The sequence below is a fragment of the Bos grunniens genome, chromosome 7, assembly GCF_055505025.1.
Source record: "Bos grunniens cultivar Pamir isolate PY7600 chromosome 7, Bosgru_T2T1.0, whole genome shotgun sequence".
In the NCBI taxonomy this organism is placed as follows: Eukaryota; Metazoa; Chordata; class Mammalia; order Artiodactyla; family Bovidae; genus Bos; species Bos grunniens.
In genome coordinates, this window is record NC_141171.1 from 41241883 (window position 1) to 41254862 (window position 12980).

At 40.0% G+C, this 12980-nt stretch overlaps 1 protein-coding gene across 1 annotated transcript; it reads right to left on the reverse strand.

Moving 5' to 3' along the window:
* Positions 1 to 11688: 11688 nt before the first annotated feature.
* Positions 11689 to 12660, reverse strand: LOC147369193 (olfactory receptor 11L1-like). The gene has a single exon (XM_086413481.1). The coding sequence runs from the start codon at positions 12658 to 12660 to the stop codon at positions 11689 to 11691; it is 972 nt and encodes a 323-aa protein (XP_086269607.1).
* Positions 12661 to 12980: the final 320 nt, after the last annotated feature.

Consider the following 12980-nt stretch of genomic DNA (forward strand, 5'->3'; position numbering starts at 1 on the left):
TGTCACAGGACGTGAGAGTTCCTCTTTCTAGTCTCTTGACCCTATTTAATTGAGGCTCTGCTTATTGGTCCTGGAGAAGACTCTTGAGAGTTCTTTAGAAAGCAAGGAGATCAAACCAGTCAGTCTTAAAGGGAATCGTCCCTGAATATTTATTTGAAGGACTGATGCTAAAGCTTAAGCTCCAATACTTTGACCACATGATGTGGAAAGATTGATACTGGGAGAGATTGAGGGCAGGAGGAGAGTGAGTGACAGAGGATGAAATGATTGGATTGCATCACTGGCTCAATGGACATGAGTTTGAGAAAACTCCAGGAGATAGTGGAGGACAGAGGAGCCTGGAATGCTGCAGTCTATGGGGTCACAAAGAGTGGACACCACTTAGCAACTGAACAACAAAAATAATCTATTTTTACACTTTCATGTTACTCTGGATTTCATTTCTAAACTGATTTTTTGAGGGAACATTGGGGAGATGTAATCATTTATACATCATACTGCCACTCAACCACACATTCTGTCATGACAGCACATGTGATCTATCAATCTCCTTCTCAAAGCACATGTTTTCCCATTATCTGTCTGTACTATTTTTTTTATTGCTGCAGAGTTTAAATATATGAGTGTGATTGCATGCATTGTTTGTGGTAGCAAAGGTATTTTCCCACATTAAGTGAAATCTTTTGTTGCATTCTCTCATTCTCTCCTCTCTAATTTTATGCCACCTGGGATTGGTATAACTAGCACTGTGTTCTGTTTAGAAGTGGTTCTCTGATGGATAGATACCGGGACAGGAATTAGGGGATTGAAAGACTGTTAGAATCCCTATTAAGAAAGTACTACAGAAAGTGAGAAAGGCAGACATGGGCCAAGGATGAAGCTGCCCTACAAGGCAGTTGTTTCTGAGGCCTCATGCATTTTGTGAAGAACTAGAGCGAAAGGGCGGGTCTCTGTATCCAATCAGGGGTTATAGGCTGTTCTGGGGAACATCCTATAGATGGATGCAACTGTGAGTCCTCAGTAGTGAATGGGTGTTTTGGCCTGAGAAGAAAACCTAAGGAGAACGTGAACATATCCACTGCAGATAAGAGTCCAGTAGTTAATAATTACCTAATATACTCAGGGCTCCCTTAAGGATTTTACATAGAAACTACTATGGGGTAGATATTGTTTTCCTTCTTTCAAAATTTGAATTACTTAAGGGTGACATTATTAATTAATGTTACATGACATGCTATGTTCCCTGTGTGTTGAAGAGCTGGAATGTGAAAGAATGACTCCCTGATTAAACAGTATGTCCTTTTGACCACTATGTTATATAATAAGTATTTAATTTTAACACCACATTGTAAATGAACTGACAATCTAGTCATCCAAACTCCAAATGTTGCAAAACAATGGGTGAAAGGAACATCATAAATTGATAAGGGGCCAGTAATGTCTTGACCCCCCTGAGCACTCCATCCTGGTTCTTCATCTGTATCTATTCATTTGGTGCCTGTTGAAAGCAAAGCTATAAGTTATGTCAACTAAAAAATTAGTCACAACCTAGAAGTAGAGAGTTACTTTATTCGGTGGGAGTGTTAAGGACTTTGAGCTTGGGAGGTGGCATCTCAGTGGCCCTGACAAAACTGCTCCAAGGAGGCAGGAGAGGAAGTCAGTCTATATACAATTTTGTAATAAAGGGGGCAGGCTAAGATTATGTTAAGTAGTAAGGAAAACCAGATATCAATTTTAGGAATTTAGTGTTCTTCTATGTATGAGAAGATGCAAGCCTCTGGGCTCACTGAATTCATTCCTTTTATATGCACCTCAGCTATCTGGGGTCAAATCCTGTTTTCCGATTGTTTAAATCTTTAATTCTTTGTTCACCTTGAGGGATGGCAGCTGTGGTAGGTGGGACGGCTGCTTCCTGCATTCCCCCAGCTCCTCAGCAATCACTGTGGGGCGGGAAGAGGTGGGGGCGCCATCTGCTGGTTCACAGGCATTGTATTCCATTTTGGGAGTCATTCACATTTAGAGGCCTGAAATCGAAATTGCTGATGGCTGTGACATTTATTTATTGATATGGCAGGAGATATTTCATTTCACCGTTAAAACCAGAGATAAACTAATAGTCCCTACTCTCACAGGACAGATTTAGGGTAATTAATCTTTAAGATAACCTATATATGACACAGCTTCCCTGGTGGCTCAGACAGTAAAAAATCTGCCTGCAATGCAGTAGACCTGGGTTCAGTAGACCTGGGTTTCAACCCTGGGTTGGGAAGATCCCCTGAAGGAGGACATGGCAACCCACTCCAGTATTGTTGCTGGAGAATCCCCATGGACGAGGAGACAGGCAGGCTGCAGTCCATGCAGTCACAAAGAGTCAGACACAACTGAGCGACTAAGCACACAGCAGACAGACAGACAGACAGACACACACACACACACACACACATGACACATGATCACACAAACATACAGTAAAATCTAGTTGAAGTTAATAGAAGTTAAGGTCATTTTTAATTTTGTGTGTGCCAGAGACAGAACAAACAACTTCTGTTATGAAACCACACATTGCTTACTAATAACATAAGAAAGGATTCATTTTATAATACTTTGTTTTGGGTACATATATATGGTCAAGGGCTTAATGGGAGATGGTTTTCAATTATCAGAAAATATTTTTAAGGACCCAAACTCAAGTTAAAAATTACAGAGTTGGACAGATTCCTTAAGACATAAACTAAAAACAAGGGCAAGAAGGGGAAAGCTTTAAATAAGACCAAAGATACTGCTTGAATTACATTCCTTGTATCTAATTAGTTAAAACAAACACATGGACAAACAAAGTTATAAGAGATAGGAGTCCAACAGAGAATTTAGATTCACATCCCATTCAATTTCTTTATTTTTGTAATAAGCATGTTGGTGGTTAGGAAGAGTAAATGTAAGAGGGATGTTAATAATATTAATTCTCCATCATTTTCATGAAAATAAATTGTTTCCTCTATTTGCTTCCTTTTCTTTATTATTATTAAGCTGTTGATAAGGTAGTATATTTAACAAAAAATAATGCTTATTGCATAATGAATGTATTTTTAATATTTTTTATTTTGTACACTTAATAGGTCAATCACAAGATTCAATTTTTAAACAGCAATCAATAAAATGATGTATTTTTTGATTCCATTGATAAAACACACAATAGCAGAATTTATTTACAGTAGGACAGTCCATTTACAGATGGACTAAAGTGATGGACTAAGTTGAAACTTCTGTATAATTTTCCTAGTCCATGCTATGACAAAATCACTGCACATTTATGAAATGATTCCTTAAAAAATGATATACTTAAACAACTTCTCAATTCTTGAACAACTGAGAATAAACAATTGAAAAACATGTAATATTGGCTCCTTTATCTTTATAATATAGTGATGTGATCCTTTTAAAGGAACTGATATTTAAATTGTGTTTAATTTAAAACATGTTAAATCCACATTCATCAACGTTAGGGACTGTGAGATATTCCACCTGGCATGTTCCATGAAAGGCTCGAGTAACATCTTTAGAGAAGAGTGATAGCCCCACCTCAGGAGAGGTCTTGAAATGTTCTGATGGCTCTAAATCAATCACAGTAATTCCTCCCTTTGGAACTTATGTTCCTTGTTTAGTCATCAGTTCTTTATTAATCTTATACCACTTCCTTGCTTAAATGGAAACTGACCACTAACTCATGTGGAATTTCTTCACATCTCCCTCCCCTTGACTGAGAGTCAGTCTGTAGAATAATACACTCTTTGCTCTTTAATGCTTTGCCCTGAATATTGTTCTCCCGATCGTTAAAAAAAAAAAAAAAAAGAAGAAGAAATCCTTTAAAGCTCATGCTATAAAAATACACAACCCACTCACATCATTGAGACAGTTCACTAAGCTACTGGCTACTCCCTCTTATTTACAGACAATACAAGCATCATGACTTTCCTTCCTTTCAGAATTTTTGCCCTCAGCCATGTGACCAATTCATCCTTCTTCTCAAGACCTAATTTATCTCAATTTTTTTAATACTTTTGACTTTTTTTGTGATTCAAAACTAAACTTTGTCTTATATTGCTATTTCAAGTCAATAAATTTCTACGTATCACTTCCTATCAATCCACATAGTATACGCAAATAATCCTATTACAACTGCATTTTTCAAAAACTCTGAACTTCTAGTCAATGTTTGTTTCATTTCCCTCTTATGTATTTATTTCCCTTGTTGACAACCTAAGACTCTAATGTCCATTATTTCCTTGCTTATACCTCTAGTTCTAACCACAGAGCTAAGCCTCAACTCAGGGTGAACTTTGTCTTTTACCATATGGGATTGAGTTAAAGTAGCTGAGTGGTCTTAAAGTAGAATACACAGACAAGTCACTTAGATCACAATAAATTAGCGATAGCCTACTTTCCTAGGGGGCTTCCCAGGTGGTGCTAGTGGTAAAAACAAAAAAACACCCACCTGCCAATGTAGGAGACGTAAGAGACAGGGGTTCAATCCCTGGGTCTGTAAAATCCCCTGGAGGAGGTCATGGCAACCCACTGCAGTATTCTTGACTCAAGAATCCCATGGACAGAGGAATGTGTGGGGCTAGAGTCCATGGGGTCGAAAAGAATCAGACACTACTGAATCGACTTAAAATGCACACACTTCTACTAGGAACACATCTTTGCTTCCAAATTCACCTATCTGCCTTCAGTCAGCTATCAATCCTATTTTAAAAAAAAAAAAAAAAGTGAGTCTAGACTGCATTACTATTTTCTTCTGGTGGCTTCCCTGGTGGCTCAGCTGGTTAAAAATCTGTCTGAAATGTGGAAGACCTGGATTCAATCCCTGGGTTGGGAAGATCCCCTAGAGAAGGGAAAGGCTGCTCACTTCAGTACTCTGTCCTGGAGAATTCCATGGACTGTATAGTCCATGGGGTAGCAAAGAGTCAAACACGACTGAAAGACTTTTTTCTTTTCTTTCTTTTTAAACCTTAACCTACATTCTTTATGGTAAATAAGAGCTTCTGATCTTGTCTCAGAAATATAAATCATATAAGTCCTTCAATGGGAATTGTAGAAGTCCTAAATCTATTTCTTTCTAGTCTCATCAAGTTAAAATGATTCTCTCCCTGCTGTCTCTCACACTAAATAAAATGCTTTCCCTATTGAATACTGATCTCCTCACATTTGCCCCCAGATCCCAACCTCAAGCTGTCACTTATTACTCTCTATATTCATTCCTCAAATTTTTGCTCACTAGTGGACTCTTGATGCAAGTTTTCAAACAATCAGATCCTAAAATCTTGCATCTTACAAAAACACAACAACCCCTCCACTATAAGCATATTTATCTCATTTTTTCACAGTTGCATTTCTCAGGGTAATTATTTGCATATACATAATTGCTTCTGTCTCCTTATAAGTCAGTCCCCTCCTCCACTGTAATCAGTTTGGTGTGTACTCTTTCCAGTCCAAAGACGCTGCCCTTCCCAGAAACAATGGTATCCTCTGTGTTGAGAACTTTGAGAAAAGCACCTTAATCCTCACCTTCCATGCCCAGTGCCCCTTCCTTCAACATTCTCTTCCTTTGCTATGCTATGCTAAGTCACTTTAGTCGTGTCCGACTCTGTGCGACCCCATAGACGGCAGCCCACCAGGCTCCCCCGTCCCTGGGATTCTCCAGGCAAGAACACTGGAGTGGGTTGCCGTTTCCTTCTCCAATGCATGAAGGTGAAAAGTGAAAGTGAAGTCGCTCAGTCCTGTCCAACTCTAGCGACCCCATGGACTGCAGCCTACTAGGCTCCTCCATCCATGGGATTTTCCAAGCAAGAGTACTGGAGTGGGGTGCCATTGCCTTCTCCGTCTCTTCCTTTAGAAGACTCTATATAATCACTTCACAAATGCCCTTCCATCCCTGTGCTTGTTCCTCTTTAATCTCTTTTCAGGTTCCTCTTTTCTACTTAAAACTTGTGAAGTTATGTTTTGAAATTTTTCCAAACTTTTTTTTTTTTTTTTTGGTTTACATCTTTCCTTTGGAAATCTTATTCATTTCCATATTTTCAAAAGTGATGTATATGTAAAAATTCCCAATTTTTATCTCTCAGTCAAGTTACTCCTCTGAGCTCCAGATCTATACATCCAAATGTCCATTGGGTATCATTTTTTGAAGTTCCTCATATGTGGATCAGCAATCTTTTTCTCTCCATAGTGTAAGTGAAAGTGAAAGTTGCTCAGTTGTGTCCAACTTTTTGTGACCCCATGGACTATACAGTCCATGGAATTCTCCAGGCCAGAATACTGGAGTGGGTAGCCTTTCCCTTCTCCTGTGGAGCTTCCCAACCCAGGAATCGATCCCAGGTCTCCTGCATTTCAGGCAGATTTTTTATCAGCTGAGCCACAAGGGAAGCCCAAGAATATTAAAGTGGGTAGCCTACTCCTTCTCCAGGGGATCTTCCCAACCCAGGAATAGAACTGGGGTCTCCTGCATTGCAGGCAGATTCTTTTACCATCTGAGCCACAAAGGAAGCCCATAGGCAGAGTCAGGCACCCATCAAATTTAAAATTAGAAAGCATCTTCTGGTAAGATAATTTAAGTCTTGTTAAATACAAGGCACAGTGAACATAATCAAAGGCAAAGGCTAGCAAGATAAGATATCTGGTTGTTTTTGAATACTCTGCCCCAAGGCCCAGATAAATGATGTTTTCCCACCTATATTATCCAGTGCATTGCTTTCCTTCTACCTAATGTTTGAACCAGATGGATCTGATAAGGACTAACAACAGTTCTCACAAGTCAAGTCCCTGGAGGAAGTGTGAACTTGAGCACTGGAAGAAGAGGGGGAATAAACACCAGGGACATGTGTTGAGATGAAATTATATGAGCTAAAGCATCAAACAACACTTACTTCTGAAGCTCAGGGGTAGATGCGGAACACATCACAAGTGTGTGAAGAGACTACAAAATGGTGTCACTGCACAGGAATAAATGATTCCAGATTGTCTGTTCCCCACATCATAATTGGGAGGCATTACTGTGATGGGTTACATCATCAAACCTAAATCAAACCAACCTTGTCTTCTGTGTGGACTAGTGCTATGGCTACAGAAACTCTTGTTCTCTTTCAGTCTTTTCTCTAAACAGTAGTGAGATTTGCAAAGGCAAAGTATATCATGACTTTCCATATGGATACCCTTTGATAATCAATTACATTTCTTAGTGTAAAAACAAACAGAAAAAAAAAAAAAAACCTTACAGGGCTTTCTGTGAAAGGCTGACATGGGCAAGCTTTTGCCTTTCTCTCCAGACTTGTCTATTTCCTCCATCCTCAGATTCTTCTGGATGCTTCACCTTTCATGTTATATTCTCTTCATGGACCACTATTTCCATTCTTATTCTCCTCATCCTTAAAGTGTAGGTTAAAGCACCATATAAACATATCAGTAGAAAGCTTTGCTAGCCTTCTGTGATAATTTAGACCTTATTGTTCTATATTAATGCACAAGCTTACACTTTATCATTTCATAGCATTCATAATACATATCAAGAAGTCAATTCTTTCTTTGATGGCTCATTAAATATTTCTCTCCCCCTCAAGACAAGAGGGTCCCTTAAGGCAAAGTAGTCACTGGCCATTTCTTGAGTAACACAGGCTGCAACAAGCAGACTGGCATATACCAAGTGGTTGAAAATATGTGTGGAATTAATCAGTGGAATAGTAAGCAAGATTAGTAGAGGCCTTTTTTTAAATTATGGTATAGTTGCTTTACAATGTTGTGTTGGTTCCTGCTGTGTAACAAAGTGAATCAGCTGTATGTATACATATATCTCTCCCTCTCGGACCTCCCTCCCACCCCCACTGTACCACCCATTTTGGTCATCACAGAGCACCAAGCTGAGCTCCCTCTGCTACTCAGCATGTTCCCACTAGCTATCTATTTTACACATGGCAGTGTATATGTCAATCCCAATCTCCCCATTCATTCCACACCCTCTTCCCTCCACCTTGTCCACACATCCTTCCTCTGTGACTGCATCTCTATTCCTCCCCTGGAAACAGGTTCAGTTGTACCATTTTTCTAGATACCACATATATGAGTTGATGTACAATATTGTTGTTTTTTTTCTTTCTGACTTACTTCACTCTGTATGATAGATTCTAGGTCCATTCTTCTCTCTGCAAATAGCACAATTTCATTTCTTTATATAGTTGGGTAATTATTCTATTATATATATGTCCCCCCTTTGACTGTATGGATCACAATAAACTGTGGAAAGTTCTGAAAGAGATGGGAATACCAGAGCAACTGACCTGCCTCTTGAGAAACCTGTATGCAGGTCAGGAAGCAAAGTTAGAACTGGACATGGAACAACAGACTGGTTCCAAATAGGAAAAGGAGTACGTCAAGGCTGTATATTGCTATCCTGCTTATTTAACTTCTATGCAGAGTACATGATGAGAAACACTGGGCTGGAGGAAACACAAGCTGGAATCAAGATTGCTGGGAGAAATATCAATAACCTCAGATATGCTGATGACACCACCCTTATGGCAGAAAGTGAAGAGGAACTAAAAAGCCTCCTGATGAAAGTGGAAGTGGAGAGTGAAAAAGTTGGCTTAAAGCTCAACATTCAGAAAACGAAGATTCTGGCATCTGGTCCCATCACTTCATGGGAAATAGATGGGGAAACAGTGGAAACAGTGTCAGACTTTATTTTATGCGCTCCAAAATCACTGCAGATGGTGACTGCAGCCATGAAATTTAAAGACACTTACTCCTTGGAAGGAAAGTTATGACCAACCTAGATAGCATATTGAAAAGCAGAGACATTACTTTGCCAGCAAAAGTCCATCTAGTCAAGGCTATGGTTTTCCCAGTGGTCATGTATGGATGTGAGATTTGGACTGTGAAGAAAGCTGAGGGCTGAAGAATTGATGCTTTTGAACTGTGGTGTTGGAGAAGACTCTTGAGAGTCCCTTGGACTGCAAGGAGATCCAACCAGTCCATCCTGAAGGAGATCAGCCCTGGGATTTCTTTGGAAGGAATGATGCTAAAGCTGAAACTCCAATACTTTGGCCACCTCATGTGAAGAGTTGACTCATTGGAAAAGACTCTGATGCTGGGAGGGATTGGGGACAGGAGGAGAAGGGGATGACAGAAGATGAGATGGCTGGATGGCATCACTGACTCGATGCACGTGAGTCTGAGTGAACTCCAGGAGTTGGTGATGAACAGGGAGACCTGGCGTGCTGCGATTCATGGGATAGCAAAGAGTTGGACATGACTGAGCGACTGAACTGAATTGAACTGATCTTCTTAATCCATAGACATCGACTGACTTAAAGACAATATGAAAGACAACATGAAAGCCTTTTGATGTACAGTCTTTGACTTCTAGGGCTCACAAGAATATATATACTTTGGATTTTTCTTTCACTTCGTTTTCTTTCTCTTTTCTTCCCTTGTCATTCCTTTCTTTCTTTTCCCTTTTTCTCTCTCCTTTTCCTTCAAATTTTGAAAATGCAGCAGTGGCCACAGAACTGGAAAAGGTCAGTTTACATTCCAATGCCAGAGAAATGCAATGCCAAAGAATGCTCAAACTACCGCACAATTGCATTCATCTCACACGCTAGTAAAGTAATGCTCAAAATTCTCCAAGCCAGGCTTCAACAATACATGAACTGTGAAGTTCCAGATGTTCCAGCTGGTTTTAGAAAGGGCAGAGGAACCAGAGATCAAATTGCCAACATCCACTGGATCATGGAAAAAGCAAGAGAGTTCCAGAAGACACATCTATTTCTGCTTTATTGACTCTGCTAAAGCCTTCAACTGTGTGGATCACAACAAACTGTGGAAAATTCTGAAAGAGAGGGGAATACCAGACCACCTGACCTGCCTCTTGGGAAGTCTGTGTGCAGGTCAGGAAGCAACAGTTAGAATTGGACGTGGAACAACAGACTGGTACCAAAAAGGGAAAGGAGTACATCAAGGCTGTATATTGTCACCCTGCTTATTTAACTTCTATGCAGAGTAAATCATGAGAAATGCTGGGCTGGAAGAAGCACAAGCTGAAATCAAGATTGCTGGGAGAAATATCAATAATCTCAGATATGCAGATGACACCACCCTTATGGCAGAAAGTGAATAAAAACTAAAGAGCCCCTTGATGAAAGTGAAAGAGGAGAGTGAAAAAGTTGGCTTAAAATTCAACGCTCAGAAAACTAAGATAATCGCATCTGGTCTCATTACTTCATGGCAAATAGATGGGCAAACAATGGAAATAGTGACAGGCTTTATTTTTTTGGGCTCCAAAATTGCTGCAGATGGTGACTGCAGGCATGAAATTAAAAGATGTTTGCTCCTTCGAAGAAAAACTATGACCAATCTAGACAGCATATTAAAAAACAGAGACATTACTTTGCCAACAAAGGTCCATCTAGTCAAGGCTATTGTTTTTCCAGTAGTCAAGTATGGATGTGAGAGTTGGACTATAAAGAAAGCTGAGCACCAAAGAATTGATGCTTTTGAACTGTGGTGCTGGAGAAGACATCTTGAAAGTCCCTTGGACTGCAAGGAGATCCAACCAGTCCATCCTGAAGGAAATCACTCCTGAATATTCATTGGAAGAACTGATGTGGAAGCTGAAACTCCAATACTCTGGTCACCTGATGCAAAGAACTAACTCATTGGAAAAGACCCTGATGTTGGGAAAGAATAAAGGTGGGAGAAGGGGTCGACAGAGGATCAGGTGGTTGGATGGCATCACCCGCTCAATGGACATGAGTTTGAGTAGTCTCCGGGAGCTGGTGATGGACAGGGAGGCCAGGTGTGCTGCAGTCCATGGGGTTGCAGAGTCGGACATGACTGAGCAACTGAACTGAACTGAACAGAACTTTCCTTCCTCCAGTTATTCCTCTTCTATCTCCTCTCCCTATCTCTCCCTCCCTTCCTTCTTTTCTTTCATATAATTTCATTAAACAACAGAAAAACTCTAAATCACTATACTTAATCTTTGGCACTTCAAAAATCCTCCTTTGCTTTTTCCTGTCACTAGAAGATAATTCAGGTCAACACATATTTCATTTATCTTTTCTTTTTTCATTCATTCATTTCACAGATATTTAACAAGGACCAATAACATCAGGAGCTGAGTCTACAAGACCAATTTCCTAATAGTATTTAAAAGATGCATAATTTTCTGTACACAGGGTTATGAACTTAAGAGTAACCCCTTTGTAGATTCTGAAAATATTACATATGTAATCTTCATGCCTTGGAATTACACAATTAGATTCCCATCAGAAATGAAAGAACGTGTCCAGGACAAAATTGTACCCAAATTAGTTTGAAAGAGGCAATTTATCTTCTGAGCACCTGTTGGCAAATGGTCATGCAGACACTCTTTTATTATGACTTGTGGAATTTCAGTTCAGTTCAGTCACTCAGTCATGTCTGACTCTTTGTGACCCCATGGACTGCAGCAGACCAGGCTTCCCTGTCCATCACCAGCTCCTGGAGCCTGCTCAAACTCATGTCCATCGAATTGGTGATGCCCTCCAATTAACTTGTGGAATTTAATGTAATGAAAATGATGGCATTCATGTTTCAAGGCTCTGAACCTGCCACTCACTTTTCCTGAACTTAATTCACTGTGTTCTATGTTGATTTTCTTTATCTGATAAAGAGATTTTCCTTCATTCTTACCCCATAAATGCCACAATTTCTTCTCATGACTTTTCTAAGAGCATTTTTGAAGTCTTTGTTCCTCAAGCTGTAGATGACAGGGTTCAACAGTGGGGTGACCACAGTGTAAAAGACAGAAATAATCTTGTTGATATCTGGTGACAGGGGGGCACTGGGGCGGACATACATGGAGATCATGGTTCCATAGTAGATAGTCACAACAGCTAAATGGGAGCCACACGTGGAAAAGGTTTTCATTTGGCCAGAGGCTGAAGGAATTCTCAGTACTGATGATACAATAAAAACATAGGACACCAGTGTAAGAATAAAGCAAATGCACAGCACAGCAATTGACAGGATAAAGATGACCATCTCAGTGACATAAACACTGGAACAAGAGAGCTGCATGAGGGGAGGGAGGTCACAGAAGAAATGATTGATCTGGTTGGGCCCACAAAAATCCAACTTGGAAATCATTAGAGAGGGCAGAAATCCTGTGCCAACTCCTGTCAACCAAGAGATAGCCACCAACTTGGTGCAGATCTCAGGACTCATCAGGAAAGAGTAGTGCAGTGGACTACAGATTGCCAGATATCGGTCATAGGCCATCACAGCCAGAAGAAAGCACTCAGTAGCCCCGAAGAACACAAAGAAGTAGAGCTGTGCTATACAGGCGTGGAAGGAGATGGCTTGGCCCTGGGAGACCAGAGTGGCTAGGAGAAGGGGCACAATGGTGGATGTATACCAGATCTCCAGAAAGGAGAGATGTTTGAGGAATGTGTACATAGGTGAGTGCAGCCGCTGGTCCTGGCTCACCACTACAATAATGACAATATTCCCTGTCATTGTGAGGAAGTAGATGAACAAGAAAATGATAAAAAGCAAGGTCTGCCACTCAAGAAGGTTCTGGAATCCCAGCAGCTGAAACTCAGTAACAGTGGACAAATTTTGGGACTTCATTGCCTGTAGAAGAGGAAAACATTTTGGAAAAGCATTGTTTGCAAGGCATAAAAATATTTATAAATACTGACATCTTGAACTTCAGAGACTAATTTTTAAATTAGTTCAGATCTTTAGGTACTGCATTTTAGGAGAGCAAATGCATGATTTCATCTTGCTTTTAAAGAATACATTTTGAGATTAGAACCTGAATGTGGATATGAAGTCTTGTAAAGAACTTCAGAAAACTTCATTTGTTGTATTCTCTGAATTCTACAAGTGGTCTCAGGTTCAAAGACATAGGCCAAAAAGGACTCTGACTGAAATCAAACTTAGAAACC